Raw genomic sequence first — 26,444 nt, 5'->3', positions numbered from 1 at the left:
GATATTGTTTTAATTTGTTTTAATATCGTTCTTTTAATATTGTTCTAATGTCAGGGAGTGTCATTGCAATTTTGTTATCTTGTTTTCTTCAACAGTAGTACAATGACAATAAGATTTCTTGAATCTTGAAAGGAATGACTGTCCAAAAGACATTCTGCAGACCTTTAAATCAGTTTCCATAAGGAGAAGTTGACAAAAGATCCTTAATCAATAGCAAGATCCAGTGTGTTTGAACTAGCTCTAGGTTCTCCACCGTGCTTCTTAGTGATGATATCAGCCCTGAGTACCAGTAAGAAACAATAGTGATGAATATGACAATCATAAAACCTTATTCTGACATTTGTTGCTGCTTTCTTAATGTTAGCATAATTTGCATAATATTTCATATATACGATACTACAAGCGTGTATCTTCTTACAGATTCACTTTTTTGTTTTGTTTAATTGTGAATAAGACAATATATTGAAATGCCTTCACCTCACTGTGTGGCTGAGATTATGTAGGTTACACGTTCAGATAAAAACATCAACTTTCATATTACAGGGGGACATACAAATATTATTAAGTTCCGTCCCTATGAATATCTCAGATAATTACTTATCATTAAGTTCTCTTTATACAGAAGTATTTTAGGCGATATAATGCATTAAAGTGAGTTTAAAAAAGACAAAATAAATGAATGCAAAACTATAAATATCTTACAGCCCCCCCTCTCAGTATTTCAGAATGCTGTAGTCCAAGGCGCGCTCGGCGATTTGGCGCTCGGGTGTCCCCGGTTTACTGTACGCTCCAAACCAGCTGCTGTAACAGAGACACTTCACTCCTTCACCCTTTGACCGGTTCTAAAATATATACTCCGATGACATTAATGGACAGTCATGTCTGAAGAAGAAAACAAGGTTTCCGAAGAACTTTTCAAAGACGTAAAATTCTACGTGGTAGGGGACATTGACCAAAAGGTGAGGCTCCGGACGTTAGCTTCTTGTAGCTGGATTGGTAGCATTATAGCTTGCTAGCATCATTCAATCTAACTGAGGTGCTGCAGGAGAAGCTAACCAGCTTGCTAACTGACTGACATGCTATATGAAAAACATTGAGCTTGCTAGAGGGTCAGTGTTGTGTCGATCCCTACGTTATGCTTTGTAAAGTTATGTTTTGGATTGTGTTTATGCTACTCGACATGACAGAATATTTTGCATAAGCTAAGGTTACCTAGTCCTGCACTTCCCATGCAGCCTCTTAGCATTAGCTATGAGTTTCGTAGTTTCAAGATGGTTAGCTGCTAGCGTTTAGCCTCCGGTTTATCTGTCACTGTCCTTTTAAACTAATAATAAAGCGAGCGTTTGTTAGCTTGCGTTTTCGAAACCACTACTGCTTAACGGTCCACATACTGATACTGCGCTGATCTGGCGTGTAATGATATACGGAGGTGAAATGGATTGTGCACGGTGTTATTTAGCATCAACTCAACATCTTGCTCAATTGGGCGCCCCTTACTGCGCATGTATCCCTGCTATTCCACTAGCTGGTACTGGAGACCTGTGGCATAGAGCTGTACTTCCTGCCAAATAGTGGGTCCCTTGTCCAACCTCTTTTTGAGCGTGTTTACACGCAGATGCGACCTAGCAGTTCCACTAAGTAGCTCATGTGAAAGGAACAGCGTTTTGATGTGAAGTGATACAACACTGTGAGGTTATGCTAAAGTTAAATAAGCATGATACCAAATATGAGACCACACAATACAGAAGTTGTTAGAGTCTTTTCACCAAATGTGTAAACTTACTGACCCAAATCTTATTTTGGATTCTGAGGGAACTCCGTTTCAAATATTAATGAATTATATCATTTTCTGGTTGTGTGAAATTTTCCACAAGTCATTTTTTATTAATTGCTTTCTTTGTCATCTGTGCTGAGAAAATATCAGACCACATAGAGAAATGAACGGTGTGCATCCTGTCCTGCTCATAGTTCCTATAAATCCCAGCACAGCACAGAGCCTCTCCCCTCCCAGGCTGCTGCTGACAGTGCTGTTGCCAGAAGAGTCAATCACAGTTGATGGCAGTAGAAGAAGTCGCCAGAGGTTGACAGCAAACTCCTGCACACAGTCTAACTTGCATAAAAACGTCTATTTGCGACGTTTCAGTATGCGGCCTTAATCAGACAAACCATTCGTGCACTTTGGAGCACATGTGCTCCTTTGGGAAAAAGGTTGGCGTCAAGCCCTGAACAGTTTAGTTTAATAGTGATTTAGTGGATTTCACCGACAGTTATCACCCGAGCAGAGAGTGTCGGAGCAGCCAGCACACTGGAGTTGTGCTACCCTGCTTCATGCTGTCCAGCGTTACGCTGTCCTCTGTTCTGCTTACCTTTCTCCTCTTCCATCCATTAGTTTCCTTGTTTGTGGACATTTTAAGAGAGACTGGGTTTGTGAAGTTTACAGCCTGCCATGCTGCGCCGCTGTTCTACACTGCTATTAACAATGACAAAACTGAAAACAAAGCCACAACTTGTTAACCAATGAAATAACTTGAAGATTCTTAGTCGACTAATCACTATTTCATAAGTACAGGATCCGGTAATTTTAATTTTACAGATAATAAATAGGGAGATGATGGCTCAGATGTAAGTAAAAAGTCATATAACTTTGTTTTGGAAATGCACCATTGAGTGACATTTTACATATACATTACAATATTGTCCTCCTAGGGAAATTTTTCAACGTTCAACTCTTTGATTACATATAAACCTCATAATTTCATGCACCTTTGCGTGAGGTACATTCTTACTACACAGAAATACCAGCTGGTGCCACAATACCAGTGTGGCGGTAAATGTGTACACGTGGTTTTTGTTGGTACACATTTGTCCCTCAGTGGCTTACATTGCAGATTTAGATGTATTTAATGTGCTATTTGCATAACAGGTGTATTGCATCACTGTGGTGTGATGCTGTGTAATGAACCTGAAGAACCGACTCCAACACATACAGTACGTGTTGGAGTCGTTTTTTCAGGTTCAATAGAAGTATTTTTGATGCTTTCACTTTCATGCTTGTGTGCTGTTTCTTCATTTAATATTGAATGATCTTTGGCCAGTGTTCACAGGTTGGTGTCATTGTTTAAGTCAGTCCAGAGACTGTAGTCTTGTGTGAAGTAGAATTTGATGGATACCTCTGCTGATATTCCAGGTGGTGCAGTTGCTGAAAGCAGGGAAAGGGAAGGAGGTGTCCTACAATGCTTTGGCCACTCACATCATTGCAGAGGATGGGGACAACCCTGAGGTGGGCGAATCAAGAGAGGTTTTTGACCTCCCTGTTGTCAAGGTAAGGATTATGCCAGAGTATGTTTACCAAGGTTAGGCATTGTGTCATTTTTGATTTGTGTTTTTAATCATTGTGATCCTCCTATTTAGGTTACGATTGGTACAATTGAGGAATTATCCCAAAGATAAAACTCTACTGTAGTAGGTTTGGGTGATATGATGGTATATACTAGAGGTGTGGAAATTTCACAATTATAAGATGCATTGCGATGCGGACGTGGAAGATTCTGCATCGATGTAGAGATGGAACATAATCGAGAGTCTGCAGCTTATGTTTGTTGTTGATTGCCCAGCCTCAGCTGGACAATAAAGTTACATCCCGACGTTGCTCCCATGCTTTGAATTGAAGGCGGACATTAGGGTAACGTTACTTCTGTATGAGGTATGTCGGAGGGAGATCATCTGAGAGTGGGAAAAAAACTCTCCAAGTACTTTTCAAAATGGACATCTCATGTCGGATTTTATGAACTTGCTGGGAAGCACGCAATTGGACGAGACCCACGCTGAGCGTGACTTCTGCCTCACAGCATTTACTAATAATGTTAGCCATTTTCACCTGAAGCTAACAGCTGCAGCCATAAATAATAACAGCAAGCCCAGCTAATCAGCCAAGGTCTGAGGAGACACTGTCAACTTTGCTGTCCAACTCTGAGAGAGGTGTGTGCAGTGAGTGAGTGAATAAATGTTTTATCTTAAAGCTGCTATGTGAAAACAATACTTTTAGGATAACACCTGACCCCTCCCATCATCTGGAAAGAGGTGTCAGAGCATCAGAGCCAGAAGAACCAGATTTTGCAATAACTTCTTCACCCAAATCATAACAGACACAGAATCATATAGTGATTGTTAAGGCATCTTTTTCTATTTTCTTCACTTGCCACTAGCAAATCTGGCAAGAACACACACAGTCCCAGCTGTTTGTGCATGTGTTTTTACATGTTTATTCCTCAGAGCTGAGCAGACACACACATACATACAGGCTGCAGGCAGGAGAGAAACCCCTCCCCACATCTCATCACACAAGTCTATGATCCTTTTAACTTTCTTGTTGGAGGAGAAGCAACATCCCGCTTATCCAGGAACGCATAAAAGCTAAATGTTATAAATTCATGAGGTTATTTTAAAGATTACCCCTGTGTGTGATTAGGAAAGACTAGAGGAGCAGAATTGACCTACACAGAGAAATATCTTTCTGAACATCACCTCAATGACTGCCTGTGGAGCAGTGCTATGTGCGCACTTTGCCTTAGCAAAGCACTGATTAGACGATCAGTGCATCTCCATGACTTGCGCTGAACAGCTGAAAATATTTAAACTTCTATGCAAGTCCAAAAACTGCTAAAAAGTGCAACTCACAGAATTTTGTGTCCATATAGGCGTACATATTTTCAGGTAGAAACCTCTGGCTGTATGCTGGGACGAAGAGCTTGTCCGCTTATCCTCAATGCCTTAACAGTGGTGGCAAAACTAAAACTTTGCATGATTTAAGTTTATGCGTTATATTGAAGTTCAGTTGCACCATCACCATGTGACAGAACAGCATGACGTGAGAAAATGAGTGCTGACGGTATCGATCGATGTGAAACAGTAGAAGTGAAAATCTTGGTGTCAAAATTTTAAATAACCCCTGATTTATTTCATTACTTTATACTTGGACTGCTATATTTTAGAGGCACGTATTGTACTTAACTTTATTAACTACTTACTATGCAGATGCAGACAAATAAAACTAAAAAAAACAACTACAGATTCTGATGATCCAAAAAATGCTAAATATCAGATCGCCCAATAATTGGTTGGTCAAAAATTCAAAGCCACACACAAGAGCAGCAGTATCTGTCATTAATTTATTGTTCTGTTAATGTTTTCCAGCCATCCTGGGTGATCCTCTCAGTCAGATGTGGAGACCTGTTACCGTATCCTTCCACCAGCAAGTCCAAAGAACCTTAAATTGGTGTCATTGAAACTCGAACATTGTTTATAATATTATACTATTAATGTTTAGAATTACAGAAATTTCAGAAGGGTTTTCTAGGGGATCTGTTTGTTTTTCCATAACCATGAACACCGCAGAGTAACTGGATTCTCCCCAGAATCAGGACAGATATTCTTTGGTGTGACCGCTTGTCTTCCCAGGGTAAGTGTAAGTAAGTGTGTCTGTGTGCGTCTGTCTGTGTGTGATTTGTCTTTATTATTTATTATTGAGTGATATATCAAAGGCTGGACGCGAATACTCGACTATTCAGATATTCGTTAGTTGGGTAGGTATTCAGTGGGTATACAGTGGATTTACAGAAACTTCTTATTTCCTGGCAAAACATCGATATTTGCCGCCCTGTCTAGGTTACGCACTCCAATGAAAACTGGATTGAGTTAAAGTTGTAGGATGAGTTCGTAAAAGTGAAACACGTGCAAATCGCCAACAGTGACCGCAAAATTAAAAATGGCTGACCTGTTGGGTACATGGCCAAAATAGGCTTTTTTGTGGTCAAGAGGGTCCTTGCACTGTTTTGCTGCTTAGGCCCTAATAATTTTTGAAAGGTTATTAGGGCCCACTAGTGGCAGCAAGAGACTTTTTCTGTAGGTACACGTCTGCCAAATGTCATACTAGCAGTGGGGGCTGCCATTTAGGGGGCAATAGAGGGCGTCCATTGCCAACCACCATAAAGCACGTAAATGATCCCTATAATGACATAAGGACGCAATTCACCAAAACCTTTTTGCAGGTTGTTCAGCACCAACTGTTTTGTTTCTGCTATTATATTCTCTCCTTACACCTCTTTAAGTTGTTGTCATGTATCTATGGCAATGACGGCACCATTCTGGGGTTAAAACATGGTTGTTTTGTGAATGAAGTTTGGAGTGTGTGATTTAATGACCACAGATGTGTGCAGCCAAAAGGAAAAGTTCCCTTTTATAGATCTATAGTTTTGTTAATTGAAAGGATGACAATGGTGGTTCTCTTCTATATGTACTTGATTGTTAATTATAGAGATGGGATGTGGCTGTAGTACATGTAAGTGTGTATGACTGTATATGTGGTGGACCCCAGGAAGAATATCTATGCATATGCTGTGCTAATGGCTAATTAAAACAAAAAATGTGTGTGCGTGCGCGTGCGTGTGCGTGTGTGTGTGTGTGTGCGCAGCTTCCAGATGACCTCAGTGCTCTGTGGGCTTACATAACCTTTTATGGAGGGGAATGCCAGCTTAACCTCAACAAGAAGGTTACCCACTTAGTGGTGAAGGAACCAAAGGGGGTAAGTGAATGTTCGGAGTGTAATTTCCCCAATTTTGCTGGTTTCACCAGCATGTTAATGCAAGAATTCCTCCACTTCCAATTATACCGTGTATTTTTTGGTTGCACTTTCCCCCCTCCAGGCTAAGTTTGAGTGTGCCCTGAAACACCCTGGCATCAAGATTGTCACCCTGGACTGGATAACCGATTCTGTCAGAGGTAATGTTAGAGCTGTCAATCTGATGTATTTATGCATTAGATTTACTTTTTAGTTTGCATTGGATTTTACACAAGTTTTGGTCAGTATCGCAAAAAAACTTGTGCTACATCTGGGGGAAATGTTCGCTCACCTAAACTAAGCCATAATGATAATTATCTTGAAAATGTCTGAATAGGACAGATTAAATTAATGCATCTATCTTTTGCAGACAAAAATAGGAAGGATGAAGCAACCTATCACCCCAGACTCACATGTGTGGAGCGTGAGGAAGAGGAGGACAGTGAAGCAGAGTCATATGAGCATTCAGATGGAAGCTACAGCCCACGGCAATCCCGGCTGTCCAGTGGTGGCTCATCTGGTGAGGAGTCAAGCCCTCACAGACGACCAGGACCAAAAAAACTGAACTCTGTCTTCCCGATCTCTCCCCGCAAACCTGAGCGCCGCAGCGAGCTGATGTTTGACGACTCTGACGATGATTCCTCAACTGAGAAGGAGGGCACCAACCTCAACTGGACGCCGGCAGAAGTTGCCACTCCAACGCCTCCTAATCCAAAAGGCACAGCCAGACGGCCGGGTGGGCCACCCGGCAGTAAAGACCCAGTGTCATCTACAGGCAGTGGGCTGATTAATCTGTGTGCCACTGTGCCTCCTGTACCCGGCAGCGGAGGTGCCATGCCTGCAGAAGCTCGTGCAGCTGCTGCTGCTGCCATCAGTCACACCACACAGCAAGGTCAGTATGTCAGTCAAGTTCATAAAGCTCTTCCAAAGGTTGCACACTTGCTCCAAGATAGTTATTCATCACCGTGAGACCTACATTAAACCCTTCTACACAAGGTACAGTATGTCAGATTGTGTTACAGTTGTAACCTTACAATTGAAATTTCATCCATCTGAATCACTCTCATATAGAGTCAGGACAGAATGAAGCAATAGCAAATTTCTACCAATCTACCGCCTACCAACCTACCATGTGGCTATTGAGCTCGTAAATTGATGGATCTAACAAGGGAAATCAGTATGGATGCATTCTACTATTGCTCCTTGTCATTGGATTGTTCTGTTTGAATAGCAGCGGATGCAATCATACTGCACAGGATGACAGACTCATTCTCATAAGACTCGCCCTACTATGCCTCTGATTGGCTTCGTTATCAATGCTTGACTCAAACTGTTAGCTCACACAGACACTCCGTTGATGTCTGTTTTCTGCAATGCTTAAGTTGTAGTAACACTCCGTCCTCTTAACTCATTCTCTGGAGCCGCTTTTCAATGCAAGAGTGACTCTAGAGATCACTGATCTGGAGATCTGTGGGATATGCGGCCGAGTGCCTGTTTTCTGCTTGCCCCCGAGTCACACCCCCCTGGGTCCCGCTTTACAACCAGAGGGAGGGAGGGAGGGCTTGCTACACGCCACTGGCTGCTGTATTGTTTTGTGATTGTACATGGTCCAATGGCTACTGTTTACACATGCGTAGGTCATAGCCGCTACTTTCATTTTTTCGAAAGAAGGAAAGCAGAAGTACCTCAAGTAAGAAGTAAAACCACATTGTAAGCAAATAATGAATGCTGTACAGGTCACATTTATTGTTAAAGGACATTGTTCAAGTCATTTTGTTTCTTCTTTTTTTTTATATATCTTGATAATAACGTACCATGGACTATATATTGTGATGATATCGTACTGTGAGTTTTTGGTATCGTTCCATCCCTATTGCATACAGTGACCAACTTAAAGCCGACGTGTTGGTGTACAGTAGAGTACGACCAAAAGAGTTCTTGTTGGCATAAGTAAAAAGAAACTAGCCACATCGATGGGTGTTTGAATAGTATAATAATGTATGTATATAAATACGGTTGAAGTACAGCCCCTGCATTGATCAATGGGTACTCACTGATCTGACATTTACAGCTTAAATCAAATGCTACAGTTGTTAGGCTGCATCTTTGCATGCTGGCATAGCACTGCTGATCTCTCATAGACATAATGAGAAATACGAGGAACAACCTTTTGTTTTTCATGTGATGACAGGTTAATTATCCTGTATTTTGGAATAATAAAGCTTGTTTTCTCGGTATGACAAGATAAATGAACCCCTTATAATGAAAAAACAAGCCTTATGTAGGGGCAATGCAATAATTAACGTGATCTCAAGATAATGGCATAAAAGAAAAAGATCATTGACTGCCGTTCTCGGCTTCCGCACAGAAGGTACTCTGCAGATTAATATTTTTTCTTAAAGTTTTATATGTAGTTTCATCATATCAAGCTGGCATTTGCAAACCCAGTATCCTGTTGTCGAAGGTTTTACCTCTTTTTCCGCTTTTTAGGTGTTTCAGTTCCAGAGGGCATCACTGGGTGGAGCCCAGCTGCTAGAACCCTTCGTAACATCACCAACAACTCTGATATCCAGCCAGCCAATCGACCTGCCAACATAGCACATGTAAGAAATCCCTATGGTTCTCCCCACAGATTTATAACAAAACACCAGTGCCCCAGCTCTTTTTTCCCTATTTGTTTCTAATATAACAATTGTGATAGAATATGAGTAACAAGTAAAAACTGCCTTTATACTTTCTCTACATTTCAACTTTTTCTTTGCCCCCCTCTGTTACAGATCATCCAGAATCTGACAGGCAATCAGACAAAGCCATTGGAGCAGCAGACCAATCAGAGCAATGCTCAAACCCCTAACAGTACCAACACTCTTTTGTTCAATCAGTCCAAACTGGTTGGCCAGCCCCTTACAGCAGAGCAACAGCAACAATTATTGCAACAGCAACAGTCACACCAGGCTGGCCAGCAACAACACCAACAGTTACCACAGCAACAACAGCACCCCATGATGCACCTCCAGCAGCAGCATCAGATGATGCAGCTACATCACCAACAGCAACAACATCAACAGCAACAGTCACAGACTGTACAACAACACGGTTTCCCACAGTTGCCCCAACAGCAGCAACAGTTTCTGCAGCAACAGCAGCAAATGCACCAACAGCAGATGTTTTCACAGCAGCCACAGCAGCAGCAGCAGCATGCCTTCCCCCAGCAGCAGCTGCGGCCCCACCAGCTCCTACGGCCTGGTTTGCAGCAGCTGCAGCAGCAACAGGTGTTGCAGCAACAGCTACAGCAGTTTCAACAGCAGCAACGCATGCAGATGTTACAGCAACAGCAACAACAGCAACAGCAACAACAGCAAGATCAACAGCAGCTACATCTACAGCAGCAGCAGCAGCAACAGCAGCAGCAGCAGCAGCATTTCCTACAGCAGCAACACATGCAGCAGATGCAACAGCAGCAGCAGCAGCAGCACCTCCAGAATCAACAGCAGGCTCTGCAGCATCAGAACCAGCAGGCCCTGCAGCAGCAACAGCAGACGACTCTGCAGCCTCAGCTCCAGCAGCCTCCTCACATCCCTCAACTTTTTGGACACGAGCCAGGACAAGACAGTGAGTACACCCAGAGTCAACGTGAAGGGTGATTATGGTCACTCCAGGCCGTACTGTTTTGTATTGGTCTAACACATTGGTTCAGAGTGAAAAATTACTTTGAGTCTGAGAAAGTATTGGACTGACCGCTATCACTCTCTTTGTATTTGGACCCCTCAAGTTTTGTTGTGATTTTTCTTCTTCTTTCTTATATTTTCAGTTTTCATCAAACCAAAAGTCTCCAAAAAAATAACATAAATAGCAAAAAATAACACTCAGACTCTGAGGCAGCGCTTCAACTTTACTTGCAGAGGAATAGCTGACCCATCCAGCAAGAGAGAGGAGGAGAGAGAGAGAGAGAGAGAGAGAGAGAGAAGCCATCACTGGCTGCTAAGCTAATGAGCACAGCTGGAGAGCGTGTAACTTAACTACTGTGGAGCTAGCGCTAAAAGTCGCTACGAGAGATAAGGCTAGTGTACATTTCAATGTATGATGGGTTAACCAGTCTCTGTGCAGAAAGCAACACAATTTGTTGGGATTAGCAGAAATAGAAAATAATGCAATACGTCAGCACTTCAGTAAATTATACTTAACACATTAGTTAACTATTAATTTACTGCTAGTTAATGCTTATTACTCGGTTAATTTATGCTAATTAATATGTCCTTGTTATTGTTGTTACTATTAATAAACTATTAAATAATGCATGAATTAACACCTAAATTAACATGGACAACATTAGTAAATAAATAAATGGGCGGCATGGGCATAGTGGTTAGCTCTGTTGCCCCACAGCAAGAAGGTCCTGGGTTTGAGACCTGGCTGGGGCAGGGCCTTTCTGGGCGGAGTTTGCATGTATTCCCCTGTCTGCATGGGTTTTCTCCAGGTACTCTGGCTTCCTCCCACAATCCAAAATTCAAAAGTTAGGTTAATCGGTTACTTTAAATTGTCAGTAGGTGTGAATGTGAGCGTGAATGGTCGTTTCTCCCTATATGTCAGCCCTGGCCACTTATCCAGGGTGTACCCCGCCGCTCGCCCAATGTCAGCTGGGATCAGCTCCAGACCCCCGTGACCCTGAAAAGGATAAGCGGTTACAGACGATGGATGGATGGACCATTAGTAAATGATTACTTGACACTTTGTAAACTATTAATTGACTGCTAGTTAATCCTTATTACCCCATTAATTAATGTTGATTAATGTACCCTTATTGTAAAGTGTTACTAAGTGAGTCACTAAGTCACTGTCACTGTAAGTGATTTCAACTAAACTTGTTGTAGATGTTTGGATGCTAGGTCAGAGCGTCACTGACCAGTCTTGAGACGTTCTGCTAGATGGCACCATTGGATTGAACATAGGGATAGAACACAACAGAAGAACTTAGGGACAAATGAGGAATAAGTACAGCTGTGGCAAGGAGATGCTGGAAAAAAAAAAACTGGTAAAATAGTGACATCAGCATTCTGGCCCTTCATGAACACAGTTCACTATAAGTAGAGTGGAAAAAATGCATCTTGAATCGCCATAATGTGGCGAGTGAGTGATGATAATGAGGATTTGATAATGAGGTCTGGACCTTTCTGAGAAGATTTTGTTGCACATAATGTATTAGAACCTTAATTTCTACTTCTTTTTTTAAGATTGGTTAAAAACTCAGCTACAGGTGCAGATTTGTTTGTGTAACTTCATTCTGTCCTACTTTTCAGTTCCACAGGATGGCTTCCTTCTGGGCTGTTGGTTTGCTATTTCTGACTACCCGGAACAGATGGCTGACAAACAACTCCTGGCCACATGGAAGAGGGTAAGTCTCACAATAGAGAGAAAAGACAAAAGTCTTTCTTTAGAACTAGGGCATAGGATTTGGCAGTATCCAATTTTTAATACTGCTACTTTAATACTTCCCGGAACCAAAAATGCTGCCAGATTAAAGCAGTTGCATATTTCGGGTAAACCAACCCGCTCGCGTTCCCCATACACAAGTCGTGTATGGGTGTGTCTGTGTTGCTGGCAGTGGTGAGCCTTAAACTAAACATGGCGACCCCTTTGACTCACAGCTGTGTCTCTGGGCCATGCAGAAAGGATAGGCAGAGTTTTGCAGGGAGGGCTGCCCCTCCATACACAACAAGCTAGAACAACTTGGTTTTGGCAAGGCGGCATTTGCCACCAAGCTCCTTATGGCTCTCGTGGCCCCTCCATGAGGAGCCTGCCCTCTTAAGCCAGCCTGTCCGGTCTCTCTAGCCCAGAGTGTCTCTGGCAGCAATAAGTGGTTCCGGAGGAAAACTATAACCCAAGAAGAGCAGCAGCTGAATTATAATAAAATCAATCAACAATGTAATTTTACAGCGCACACAGACCATCCACCCTCCAGCCTCACCCACTTCATCTCACACGTGTGCATCACGCAGCATGCATCAGCAATTTACTTCAGTGTTTCTCATACATTAATTTATTTGTGGCGGTCCGCCACAATATCAACATTGGCTGCCACATATTGATCTTCTATTTTTGGAGCAGCGCATCTTGTTCTCACTCAGTCAAGACAGCGCACCTGTCAGTGAATAGCATGATGTTATATACTCCGATACAGTTGATGGCAGTATTGTTTAAAGTCTGCCAGGAAAACCAACGAAGAAAATGAGGAGGAGTATTTAACACGGTTGGCTTGACATTATGCTTATAAAGTCAACAGCATTAACAAAAGAATTGATTGATTTGAAAGCATCATAATGTCATGCTTCTGTGTTATTAACATTGTAAGTCCATCAGTGAGAGCAGCTTCTCTGCTGCACTATTTTCCCTGAGATGGGCCATAGTTATACAAGTGACGGAGCGCAGGCACTGGGTTTTGAGGTACAACATAGTTGTTTTCTTCACCATACAGTTTGTTTAGGTTGTTCAATGCTGCGGTGTGTTGGTCAGCTCCTCTTATTTCTAAATTCAAATAATAAAATAATAATAATGACCCACCCTGGAAAAGATGACCGGAAGCTTATGTTGTAAGTTTTTTTAAATGAGTGATGTAACATACTGTTTGTGAGTCATTGGGATCTATATTTGATATTCAATATGTACATAAAAGAGTCCTTAAAATCCTGCTTAGCATCAAAGATGGAGACAATGTTTTTAAAAGATACTGTGAATTAGTTTATGTTTACTAAACTCCTCCCTCAGGTCATCCAGGCATGTGGAGGGTCTGTTGACCCCACCCTGACCAGCCGTTGCACACACCTGCTGTGTGAGAGTCAAGTCAGCAACATGTATGTACAGGTGAGTATTAGCACTTCTCTAGTGTAGAAGTTTTCACACAAGATTACACCCTCACACAACTTTTAAGTCACGACATTCGTCATTGAAACTCAACATCTGCAGAAAGCTTTCTTGGAGCTGCTTACTTAGAAGTGTTGTCTGGCGTATACAGACAAAGTTTACAGACTGCCTTATTAAAGTTTTCAGGTTCCTTATTAGCATTGGGTATAAATCCGAAATCTAGGTATAGGGCCCTTCTGCTTTTGACACCAAATCCTCTGCCATCATCTTGTCAGTCAACTCTCCTTATTCATGTCACTTTATAAGTTAATCTGACTCCTGCTACTCTGAGCTATGACTCTTCTGCTACTGCTGTACAGAGCTGACTTTCAGTTTATAATTGTAGCATCTGTGTCTACTGAACACAAGGACTAAACCGCAGCTCTGCTCCTTGATTTAGTTTAGTTCAACCAATTCTGATTCAATTTGACGAAAAGTTTGGCATCTTTGTCACTCTTGTTGATATTTCTGGTGTTTCTTCTTCCAGGCACTCAGAGAGGGGAAACGATGTGTAACAGCCCACTGGCTCAACACTGTACTGAAGAGGAAGAGAGTGGTTCCTCCTCATCGGACATTACATTTGCCCTTTGCCTTTCCTCCTGGCGCGAAACCTTGCTCTCAGCATGTAGGTCCAATCCCCACAAACAACTGCTACTTTGATTTAAAAACCCTTTGGTTACCAGCTAGAAATCTGTTGGTGTACTTGATGAAGACACTGACCGTAAAGAACTATGATTACTCTTAAATCAAGGAAATGTCTTTGTTTTCTTATTACCATATTTTGCAAATGTTTGTGATTATTTTGTGTTGGAATCTGCAGCATCTCAGGTTATTCAACAAGTCTTAATGAGATTGTGATTTTAAGAATTCTCATCTGACTTTGAGTTACCAGGAATACCCTCACTGGCCAGGCACCTGAATCACTTAAGTCTAACAGTAATATTTGAAGGGAACATAACTCTGTCAAGCCTATCCAGATTCACATTTTGAGTTTCTGTCAATTCACTAATACTATCAGTGACAAGACACATATTTGATACAGTTACAGCTTACTTATGGTGTGCTCAGACCAGCGCAGTCGAAGCATCATGCCACAGATAATTTTCAATGGAAGGCAGCGATACAAAGCCTGAAAATGATGCCCGACACTTGTCCTTTTTTTATGGCTGTGATACACTGGCCTCAACTTTCAACAATGACTCGGCGTCAATGTAGCTGGCCACACTTGGCCTGTTTTTACTTTGACGCAATTAGAGTCAACGGGAATTTTTGGTAGTGAAGTTAATCTTATGTTACTCTTACACAAAATGGTTGGAAGGACTGTGGTATGTTTCTTTTTTTTTTTTCTTTTTTTTTTACCATTTTATGTTTTGCTGTCTGTTTGCTGTCTCTGCACTCACTGAATCATTTTCTCTGTCACTGTCTCTCCTCTCAGATAATATCAGTGACAGGTTTTGTGGATGCTGACAGGGATGACCTGAAGTTGATGGCCTATCTGGCTGGTGCCAGATACACTGGATATCTGTGTCGCAGTAACACTGTCCTCATCTGCAAAGAGTAAGATTGTCATCCACAAAAGCACAACTTTGCAGGATGACCTACCTGCTGTCCAGATTATAGTCAGTCTCCATCCACACTTAAACAGCAGAAGTAGAAACCACCAGGCAGCCAAGACATTTCTAACATCACACATTTTATAAGCGAGGCCTCACTGTAGATCTTCACATACAATGGTTAAGTAATCCTAAAGAGTACATAATGAGATCTATAGTTGTGGTCAAAAGTTTACATACACTTGTGAATAACATCATGTCAGTCTTCAGTTCCAGTGATTCCTACAGCTCTCATGTTTCTGTGATGAATGAGTGGAACACAAACTACTTTGTCACAAAAACATTCATGAAGTTTGGTTCAATAATGAATTTATTATAGGTCTTCTGAACATGTGACCAAATCTGCTGGATCATAAATATACATACAGTAATTCTAATAATTGGTTAAATGTCTCTTGGCCATTTTCACCTCAGTTAGGTTCTTTTGATATCCATCCACAAGCTTCTGGATGCCTCTGGATGAATTCTTAACCTCTCCTCTAGACAGAATTAGTGAGGTTCAACTAAATTTGTTGGCTTCCTGGGACAGACTTGTTTCTTCAGCACAGTCCACATGTTCTGATTGGGTTCAAGTCAGGACTTTGGGAAGGCCATTCCAAAACCTCAATTCTAGCCTGACTGATCCATTCGTTTACCACTTCTGATGTGTGTTTGGATCATTGTCCTGTTGGAACACCCAACTGCACCCAAGACCCAAACTTCTGCTGATGATTTTAGGTTTTCCTGGAGAATTTGCAGATAATCCTCCTTCTTCATTATTCCATTTACTTTCTTTAGAACAGCTGATCCACTGGCAGCAAAACAGCCTCATAGCATAATACTACCAGCACCATGCTTGACAGTAGGTTTAGTGTTCTTGGGGTTAAAGGCCTCACCTTCTCTCCTCCAGACATATTACTGCTCATTGTGGCCGAACAACACATTTTTTTGTTTGTGTGCTGAGCTCCTTAGACTTTCCCATTGTAGTGTTTGTGGCTGACTCTAATGTCTGTATCAAACAGCCCTATTAAAATGGGCCCAGAAAGTCATCATCTGTTATCAATCAGAATCACTCAGAAGAAGTTAAGTGGCCATGATACACAGAACATTTGATTCACACAACATCACAAAAACTGATCGTTCAAGTTGCTGTAGCTATATTTTTGACCCATCACAGAAAAATGAGAGTTGTAGAAATCATTGGAACTCAGGGCTGCCATGATATAAATGTTCTTTACAAGCGTATATAAATTACTACTATAACTATTTTGACCATAACTAAACTGTATGTGTCCTGTATCAAATATTTTGATTTGGACCATCGGCTCTGCCATCCAGTTTGTTATCTGCCATACAGTCATATTGGCCTATGCAGAATAAAGTACAGTGTCGGTGATATGATCATCTTGCTGATCTCTCTTTAGACCCAGTGGGCTGAAATATGAAAAGGCCAAGGAATGGAAGATCCCATGTGTAAATGCCCAGTGGCTGTGTGATATACTGCTGGGGAACTTTGAAGCACTGAGACAGACTCAGCACAGCAGATACTCCATCTACACACACCCTGAACCACTTCTGCCCAACCCACAGCTGGTCCAGAACCTGCTAGGTATGTAAAGCTAAATATATCATGACTAATTCAGACATTTATTTTATGTTCGATATTGACTTAATTATAATGGGACAGTTGGCAATAATAATAGAATAACAAAATAAATTAAATATCACACAATGAACCGGGCAGGCAGAATCCTTCTTGGAACTGCACATCTTTTTGTGGATTATCCCACATGCATGCAGTCAAAAAGTATTATATGGTATGAACGTATATGTGTATGCAATTTTACATGACGGGAGAATGTAATTTAAATATCACTGTGTCTGTTTTGATTGCCTTTTTATGCCTTGGTGTGTATGTGTGTGTATGTATACATAAGAAACTGTCCTACACTGGCTTCTGTTTTTCTTTGTAGCTGCTTGGAGAACACCGATAAAAGTATCTCCTGAAGCTTTGGCGGTGAGTTTGTTGATGCACTGTTTCATTAGATGAATGCCACAGTGTGCTTCACACTGTCTTTGATTTGGTGTTTTATAAACATTTATCATTAGTCAGCTCCTCTGTTTTATTGTACCTTTTCTACCTATGGGTCGGTATTTGACGACCTGAGAATGAGACTCAAAAATCACCTATCTTTCTTCAGAATCACTTTAAGAGTTTGCCTACGAATTACACAGTAATTTATTTGTCCTCCAGGGTTGCATAACGAAATGAAAGTTTGTAAACTCCTTCACACTACACAAATGACAGAACATATACACAGTTATTTATATACCAATTTACATAAACACATAGTGCATCTTTTGAATCTGTGTCTGGGTGTATGTAGGCAGCAGCAACAAGATGGTGATGATAATGTGGTCGCAATCTTCATATCAAAAGTTCAAACACTGTCCATAAACTGTGGCTGTGTGTGAGCACCAAGCATCCATGTTATAAACACAGTCCACCGCTCATCGTCCAGCTGTAGTCCTGCACTCTGTCGGCTCAGAACACGGTCCGTCCGTCGAGTGCAACAGTTTGATGTGAGATGTTGTGGTGGAGACAGGTCTCTGATTTCACATGGTTTCACAGCCCTTTTTTTGTTCATTTCCTTTCCCTGTGACCAGACATTAGCCAGGAGCAACCTTGAACAAAGCTGGATTAGCATGACTCTTATTCTGACTGTTTTCCTCCCTGGGGCGGTCCAGTCGGTCAGGTTGGATGGTCGAAAGACGTAATGGGCCGTGATGGTCTCAAAGACCGCTACTCTTACTCCAAAACACTCGCTACCGGCCACGGTCTCTTCATGCACCGCTGTTGCCATAGCAACATTATCTGTTTTCGTCATGGCAGGTTGTCCACCACTTTATAGATTGCGAATGGTGTTGGCCTGGGTGGCCTGCCACAGTAAAGTCTATGTGTGGGAAACACTGCCCTTAATAAGGCTGTAAAACTTGGTTTGCCTCCATTATTCCAACAAAAAAGCCAAAACCCTCCATAGTTGTCCCCAAATGGACAGTGTGTGATTTAAAAAAAACGGACCAAGGAGTCTAGATGTGACGCAAACGTGCAGTGAATGATGCTGCACTACTTTATTTTCATGTGAATGCTGTGTTGGCTCATCTGATTGTGTGTCTGTAATGTTTGTGCGGCGTTTAGAGTCTCCAGCAGCTCCAGAAGCAGAAGATGACAGACTCCACCAACCAGCCTGCAAACAAGAAGGCCAGGTCAGTACAACAGATCTGGGTACAGGCTGTTCGTCAACATGAAACTGTGGAGTTGGACCAAACATCAACTTTCTAGATGACCACTTGATGGTGATATTGTGGATAAAAGTACAATTCTCTTGTGTGCAGAGTGGAAGAGATCCAGTCCCCCAGTAAAAAGCTGCCCCCTGAGTCCACCCCTCGAGTCATGTTCACAGGCTTTGAGCCCACACAAGTCCAGCAGTACACAAAGGTAAAGTCAGACTTCATAAAGCCGTATCATTTAGACAACCATTATACAGAATGCTAATGTCTCTCTCTCACTCATGAAATTAAGGTCACTAACTTTCTGTTTCTAAAATCTCAACATTAGCTTCTCTGTTGTCTTCTGCTGTTAAATGTTCTCACTGTTATGGTGCCTGTCCTCATCTCTTCCTCCTCTGCAGAGGTTACATGCTTTAGGTGGTGAAGTAGCAGACAGCAGTCAGGAAGCCACTCACCTTGTAGCCAGTAAGGTGACTCGCACCGTCAAGTTCCTCACTGCAATGTCTGTGGTCAAATACATAGTCACTCCAGAGTGGCTGGAGGAAAGCTGGAGGAGCCAGAAGTTTGTGGGTATGTGTATGTTTGTGTGCTTTATGTAAGGGCTGACGCTGCAAGAAAACTGTTTATCTGTATCTTTATCCTTGGCTTCAGTTTTCCTTTTTAAGTCTTCCTCTTCCTGCTATGTTTTATTGTTCCTCTTATTCCAGTACCAGTTACTTTTTGTAGAGCAGTAGGTGTGGCCATTCAGATTGTACCTAAAAGAATTAATTAATTATGTGTGGAAGTACAATTAGAAAATGTGTTATATATTGTAATTTATTAGTCGTAACTAATGTGTGTATGTGTGTGTTGCAGATGAGCAGGGTTACACTCTGAGGGATGCAGAGGCGGAGGTGTTGTTTGGCTTCAGTCTGGACGAGTCATTAAAGCGGGCCAACAGTGCACCACTCTTCAAGGTAAAATAAGCTTCACTCTGAAACCAGGACTTTAGCAGCATTAACCTGATGGAAAGACGGGTTCAGACAGGAACATAGTATATTTTCATTGATGTCATTCTTAGACCACTTGCTTAATATTGGGAAGATCTTTCACAGTGGTGTTAATTTGTGAACTTGGATTGATTCTGATCAATGTATTTTGTCGTGGCCTTTTGGCTACTTGTCCTTCACTGTCTGTCTCTCTGCTTCTGTGTCCCTCTGTCCTGTGTTGGATGATGTAGGGGAAGTATTTCTACCTCACCCCGGGGATGTGCCCCAGCCTCAGCACCATGAAGTCCATCCTGGAGAGTGCTGGAGGAAAGCTGCTGGCCAAACAGCCCTCCTACAGAAAGATCATGGAGCATAAACAGAACAAGGTCCTTGAAAATACTTAAATATAATATCCCCTAAATCATTTTTTATTTAAGTTTGACATTTTTTAAGTCCTCGCAGTCGATGGTAGGTGATGCTGTTGAGGAATAATGATAATAATAACTAACTCAGTAATAAGCATGAATAATAAAGGTTAAAAAGAATAGCCGTAGACTGAAATGCCTCTAGCTAATTGACAAAAAGTATGGCTTTATTCTTAATTATAAGTTCTAATTGCTCTTTTGTTACAGAACCTTCCAGAGATCATTGTAATTTCCTGTGACAATGACCTCCACCTCTGTAGGGAATACTTCTTAAAAAACATTGGTAAGTCACACACACAGTCTAACTCCTGTTTAGGCAAAGTATTTTAAACTTTTAAAAAAAGTAATAGTGTTTTCATGAGTTGATAGTAGAGATTTCCTGAGCCAATCCTTTATCAGTATTGGAGCAGATCCATTTTAAAAGAAAGGTATTGGCTGAAATACAGCTGATCAAAATTCAGTCTTTACTGCACTCAACTGTGTATCGTCACTGTACTCACTGCGCTCTACTGTGTTTCTTTACTGTGCTCGGCTGCTCCTTTACTGACTCACAGTGCTCTATAATGTTTATTTACCCAGTATTGTAAGACTCGAACACTGAAGGCCAGAAAAACTTGATGGGGACATCCATAGTTGATAGTATTATAATATCGACCATCTGTGCACACAAATTTTATGTGTGTTTTTTTTTATGCCACTGATTATACACTCTTAGGCCTGTCACGATAATCAATAAATCAATTAATCATACGATAAATTAAAATGAGCTCGATAATTTTGCCGGCCTCGATAATTTCCATTTGCATGCTTGTTTGTTTTCCTCGTGTCTCTCACTAGAACCCTCTTGTCAGTCACTAGCCCCATTCACGCAGCCGTTTGCATGCGGGGATACTGCGCCGATTCTCCGCATCCGCCTTTGTGTGAACGTTTCAGATGCGGTGAGGGGTGAAATTTCGCTGCGCCTCCGGAGGTAGTATCAGAGGCGAACCGAGCCGGCGGCGCGGAGCGAGGGCGCGTTGATCTGATGGTGTTGGTGTCTGATAACTCTACAGATCCTTCACTCAACAAAATAAAAAGAAATGTCCCACAAAGCAACGTCACAGGACCAAACAACAGGAACGTAGTAACTGGTCGTGTCTTTGGCAACTTATGTGAGGAAAAAAATACCGCAGTTATTCGTGGAGAAGTGTCTGTCAGCCTGTCGGTCTGACCGACTCTTCATCACATTTCTGCCCGAAAAACAGCGTCTGTCCCCGGCAAAAACTTTTAACTCACCAAGTGTCTGTCAGCCTGTCGGTCTGACCGACTCTTCGTCACATTTCTGCCCGAAAAACAGCGTCTGTCCCCGGCAAAAAACTTTAACTCACCAAGTGTTTGTCGCGCGACGGTCAGTTACTGTTGTCATGGTGACGGTCAGCCCTCCCGACAAGACTCGGTGAACTTAGTGAACCCCGAGAGTGAAATAGTCAGACAGCATCCAGTTTACTGATGGCGATTATGTAATTATGTAAATGATAGAAAAACGTAACTTTGTCACTTTCCAGGATGTTTGGTGGGTCAGGATCTCAATTACAACACATTATAACAGCATCCATATGATTATAAACAGACAGCTGGTACATGTTTAGATTAACAGGAGGACACCGGGGGAACACCTTGAAAAAAAAACACATACGTCATCATCATCACGCGTACCGTCACGCCTCCGCATCACTACAGACAATGGTGCTAACATTGTTGCTGCAGTAAGGAACCGTGGCTGGCCATGGCTCAATTGCTTTGGCCACAGCCTCCATCTTTATTTATTTTGGATATTTAAAATGTCTTTTTCACATTCCAATGTTAAATATTCTTTAGAAATAAAGGTTTATTCATCTTTGAAAGGGTGTACTTGCATTATTATGCCATTATCATTATATTAGTTGAAAAATGGTCTCAAAGCGACAATATTATCGTTTATTGCAATAATTTCTAGGACAATTTATCGTCCAGCAAAATTTGTTATCGTGACAGGCCTATACACTCTTAACTATGTTCAAGGTAGAATGTGGAATTTTAGTGAAAACAAACTAAAGTTAAGTTTACATTCGGTGTTACTCACCAAGACTATCTTTTTTGGTCTAACAAACAATGTGAAATCTGTTTCCTTCCTCATTAAATATTTGAAGAAGCCATTAAAAAATACTTTAAATCCTACATGGTTTACCTCTATGTTTACTAGCTGCCAGTCTTCTTTTTCTCTTACCTTGCTTGCACTTTGCACCACATGAACTCTGTTCTTGTAAACCATGATGTTCCATCAGAACTCTTGCTGATGTCTTTTGTGTCACTGATGTTGTCTGCTGTCTCTGTTGTCCAGATGTCCACAATGCTGAATTCATCTTGACAGGAGTTCTCACCCAGAAACTCAACTATGACTCATATCCTTTACAGCCAATCACATCTCAGGGCACTGAGCTTTTTGGTGGGCAGTTGCTCTGAGCATCATTTCTGTCATAACCCTTTAGCACCTGTGTTTTACTGTGTGTGTGTGTGTGTGTGTGTGTGTGTGTGTGTGTGTGTGTGTGTGTGTGTGTGTGTGTGTGTGTGTGTGTGTGTGTGTGTGTGTGTGTGTGTGTGTGTGTGTGCACGCGCGCCATGTGTGTGTTCATGGCATATGCATACAAAGATCAGCCACAACATTAAAATCACTGACGGATGACGTGAATAACATTGATCATCTCATCGCACCACCCATCCAAGCACTGTTATGGACCAAGTACACCCCGTCATGGAGTCGGCACTCTCCGATGGCAGTGGTCCCCTCAGCAGGACAATGTTCCCTGACACACCACAAAAACTGCTCAGGAACGTCTTGAGAAACACAACAAAGAGCCCAAGGCATTGACCGGGCCTCCAAATTCCCCAGATCCCGTCCGATAGAACATCAGTGGGACGTGCTAGAACAAGTCTGATCCATGGAGGCCCCATCCCCTAACATACAGGACCCAAAGGATCCACTACAAACATCCTGGTGTCAGACACCACAGGACACCCCCAGAGGTCTTGTGACCATGCCTCAACAGGCCAGAGCTGATTTGGCTGCACAAGAGGAACCTGTACAGTATTAAGCAGGTGGTTTTAATGTTGTGGCTGATTGGTGTATATACAGTATATGTGTATATAGAAGCCTGTCTGGCACTTGGCATTCTTATTTCTCCCAGTGTGTTCACTCGGGGCAAGGTCAGGGCTCTGTACAGGCCAGTTGAATTCCTACGCACTAAACTTGTCTTGCCATGTCTTTATGGAACCGTAATGGGCCTCCCCCAAACCATTGCCACAAAATTAACCTGTAGCATTTAGAAGACCTTTCGCTGGAACTTAGGGGACTAACCTGAATCCTGAAATCCAGCCAATTACTACTCCTCCACTTCACTTTTATGTTGGCACTATATATGTTCTCCTGCCATCCACCAAACACACATGTCCATTAGACTGTCAGATACTGAAGCAAAATGTATCCCTTTCGAAGAACACATTTGTACTGCTCCAGGGTCCAGTTATGGTCAGCTTAACACCACTTTAGCAAACCGTTGGCGTTGGGCGTGGTGATGTGCATATGTGCTTGTGTATATACAGTATATGCATATATGTTTGTGTACATACCGTATTTCCTGAAATAGTAACCATGTCCTTAATTTACCTCAGCTACAGTAGGTACCAGGCCTTCACATGAAGCTGGCTTTTATTAGAAGCAGGCCTTTGTTTCTAATTCCCTGTTTGATTAGTAAGAATTCATCGTATCTTGTACAAAGCTTAGTTTTGATCCATACCATTTCAACATTTAAAGCCCTCCACCATTTCAGTGGGCATAAATACCTTATTTCTTATCAGTGCTTTAATTGTGAAACAATTTGCACACATACCATATGCAAATACAGCCTGATATGACTAAAGGACAACAGAGCAAAGGGTATCAGAGTGAATGAATCAAATATTACCATTTTGTTGGTGTGAGCCATATATAGCACACAGCCAAAGCTTAGTTTCCTCCTCCTTCTCCAGCGCTGCTCTGTCAGCTAACAACAGCTGTCTCTGCTGTTTTATCCACCACCTTATTCTTCCCAGGTCAAAGTATCTCACAGTTTTCTATCCTGAATTTTCCTCTGCATCCGGGTACTTTAAATCTCTTTGTATTTGAAATCCATGCTGCTCAGTTTCATTCTCAATTGTGTTGTGGAAAATTCAGTCACTTGCACTGATTTTACTTCAAATCCCATGTATTGTCACTGGTTGAGGCATTAACACGTGTACACTTAAGCATGGATAGTCAACCTGAACCTGTCATGACCCTAGGGGCTGGGTTCAGTCACTTCAATTGACATATGATGCATTTATATATTTTTTTATTTTATATCTATGTGTGTAGAACAATGCCTTCTCATGGTCATCTACATGGTACATGAAAGACAGACTGTAACCATGGTAACGACTGCTGACAGGTTAACACAAACTCATCTTAAATTAACTGTCAGGTGTTTTCAGGTTAACTGTCTCAAGTTGAGTTCAGAACGCCTGTCAAGTTCGGGTTACTACTCTCTGAGGTATGGTTGAGTTTGGACAAAAAATGCGGCGTCTGCTAGCACCACAGTGGGATATATCCCTGGTTTAAACCACTAATGGGAATCACTGTCAAATTACTGTCTAAGACAGCACTTTCAAACCCCGACTTAAGCAAAATACACTAGTGAATTATATGCGCTCATATACCCCTTTCACACTGGTCAAAAACCCCACCAACATCTGGCCAAATCCGTCTCTGTCAGGCAGGCTTGAGCATCGTTCAGTCGGCACTGAGTTTGAAATAGCGACTGAAGTAAAAGATATTTAAAAATTGACCAGTGGTGTGGCTTCCATGCCTGTCAGCTGTCAGAGATGAGAAAGGAAGTCAGATGTCTCACTCTTTAACAACTTCTGTTACCAGCTCTGGAAAAAAAAACTGGGTGTCTTATTCAGAATGTGATTGATTAAGACTTTTTTTAAAAGGTTTAAAGTCTTCTGGATGTAGTCCGATGAGGTATATGATCCGCTGCTTTTGAATGTTCCCTGTTTGTCCTGCAACACAAGGAACAGAAAGGCAAACTTATCAACGGGGAATGTGGAAGGAGTTATTCACCAAAATAAGTAAAGCCAGTGTGTTTCATTTGGCCGCCTCACGCTATCACCACAGCACTGAACAGCCTGACTGGTTAACATGGATACTGAAGGGAAGTGGGCAGCGCTTTGCCAGCAGTGTTTCCCCGCTGTAATTCAGGCCACGGCACATCCCAACATGTTGAACGAAGGTGTGTGTCGGCCTCAGACTTGGTTGCCTGTATTGTTTCTGTGACAGCACTAATATTTGTTGTGGGCAAATGTAAGTTTCCTTGACAGTCACACGTACAAGTTCACTTGACGGTGAAGCAATGATGGCATCAGGAAGAAGAGGAAGAGGAGGAACAGATCAGGAAGCCGCCTGTGTACAGTCCAGCCACGCTGAGTTTTCTATGTTAGATCTCCAGTCATTTTGTAGCTTTTTCTTACATGTTTGAGAATAAATAAACTGATGTTATTTTTGTGAAATGAATGTTTAAATTATGGAGGATTTTAACTTTTTTCCTGTTTTTCAAATAGAATGTGTGAAGGCTTTAGCTTGTATACGCTGCTTTTTGGATTAAAAACTACATTTGTTTGTGAAAAATGTCTTCGTTTAGTTTCTGACCAAGTTGTGAAATAAAAAAAAATATATATTTTATTTTTGGACATAGTTAATGTCAGCCTGTGAAATTAAACCTTGAGTAAGAAACTTCAAAAAACACTCAATAATAAACTAACAGAAGATTCTGCAATCAATAACTGAGCTTTGTTCACGGGTCAAACAATCAAAGTCCAGGCTGAAAGAGCGCGTACTTTGCAAAGCAGAAGCTCTTTCTCTATTTGCTCTCCCATTTGAGGTTTTGAAAGCTCTCCTGGAGGTTTTCCTTCCAGGTTTATGCATATATAATTCCTGAAAGATTTGATTTAATTAACTGTTAATGAGGGTCTGGGGTAGTTACTGGTGAAATTCTAATTGCTGGCTGTCAGACTGATAGCCTGGGGTAACGTATGGGTGGGGGTGCTGGGTGGGAGTGGGGTATGCAGCATCGCCTGTGGTGCTGCCCTCAAAACTGCAGCAGACTGAATTAGACACAGCCTGAGCCAAGGTCATGTGCTATATATTTCACGTGTGTCGGCTGCCAGCACTTCTCAACATGTATTTACACGAACATGAGTGGGGACTCACTCTGTAAATGGAACTGGACAATGTATTCCTGAAAACTCCTTCATTTACAAAGTTTGAGTAGAGTGGGAAACCTGCTCATCACATGTTCTACATCCAGATAAACCTTTAAACTAGAAACACAACAGATGCAGTCTTCCATACACATTGTAAGAATCACAAAATGGTTTGATGAGGATTAAATATTGTGTGAATCGTATGCTGAGGCCTTGACAGTCGCCTGATCTGAACCAAACTGAACTGTGGGAGATTGTTCAGATTGTTCTACACGTCAGTAAATAAGTTCTGTTATCTTACAAGCCAAAGGTTTTATAGAGAGCCGAAGTCACGTGCTGTCCGCTTTCCCTCATGGGACTT

At 41.8% G+C, this 26,444-nt stretch overlaps 1 protein-coding gene across 1 annotated transcript; it reads left to right on the top strand.

Annotated features, from left to right (window-relative positions):
* Positions 1-752: 752 nt before the first annotated feature.
* On the top strand, positions 753-25,562 carry paxip1 (PAX interacting (with transcription-activation domain) protein 1). The gene is made up of 23 exons (XM_073491541.1): positions 753-959; positions 3,188-3,322; positions 5,194-5,237; positions 5,395-5,458; positions 6,470-6,580; positions 6,702-6,777; positions 6,987-7,508; positions 9,107-9,219; positions 9,394-10,228; positions 11,914-12,008; positions 13,379-13,474; positions 14,001-14,138; positions 14,949-15,070; positions 16,530-16,714; positions 17,079-17,122; positions 18,305-18,372; positions 18,502-18,604; positions 18,798-18,966; positions 19,252-19,352; positions 19,616-19,750; positions 19,997-20,072; positions 22,149-22,209; positions 25,208-25,562. Exons 1-23 carry the CDS (start codon positions 879-881, stop codon positions 25,221-25,223), a joined length of 3,390 nt encoding a protein of 1,129 aa, XP_073347642.1. The 5' UTR covers positions 753-878; the 3' UTR covers positions 25,224-25,562.
* Positions 25,563-26,444: the final 882 nt, after the last annotated feature.

This window comes from Pagrus major, chromosome 21 (assembly GCF_040436345.1).
Source record: "Pagrus major chromosome 21, Pma_NU_1.0".
Taxonomy (NCBI): Eukaryota; Metazoa; Chordata; class Actinopteri; order Spariformes; family Sparidae; genus Pagrus; species Pagrus major.
This window is presented reverse-complemented; position numbering and strand designations above follow the sequence as displayed.

What these genes read in the sequence shown, in the direction of transcription:
- paxip1 (XM_073491541.1), top strand. Translation starts at nt 879, where the DNA reads ATGTCTGAAGAAGAAAACAAGGTTTCCGAAGAACTTTTCAAAGACGTA. An exon ending in GATAACCGATTCTGTCAGAG is followed by an intron (nt 6,778 to 6,986) that starts GTAATGTTAGAG and finishes TATCTTTTGCAG; the next exon opens with ACAAAAATAGGAAGGATGAA. An exon ending in AAGTCCAGCAGTACACAAAG is followed by an intron (nt 18,605 to 18,797) that starts GTAAAGTCAGAC and finishes CCTCCTCTGCAG; the next exon opens with AGGTTACATGCTTTAGGTGG.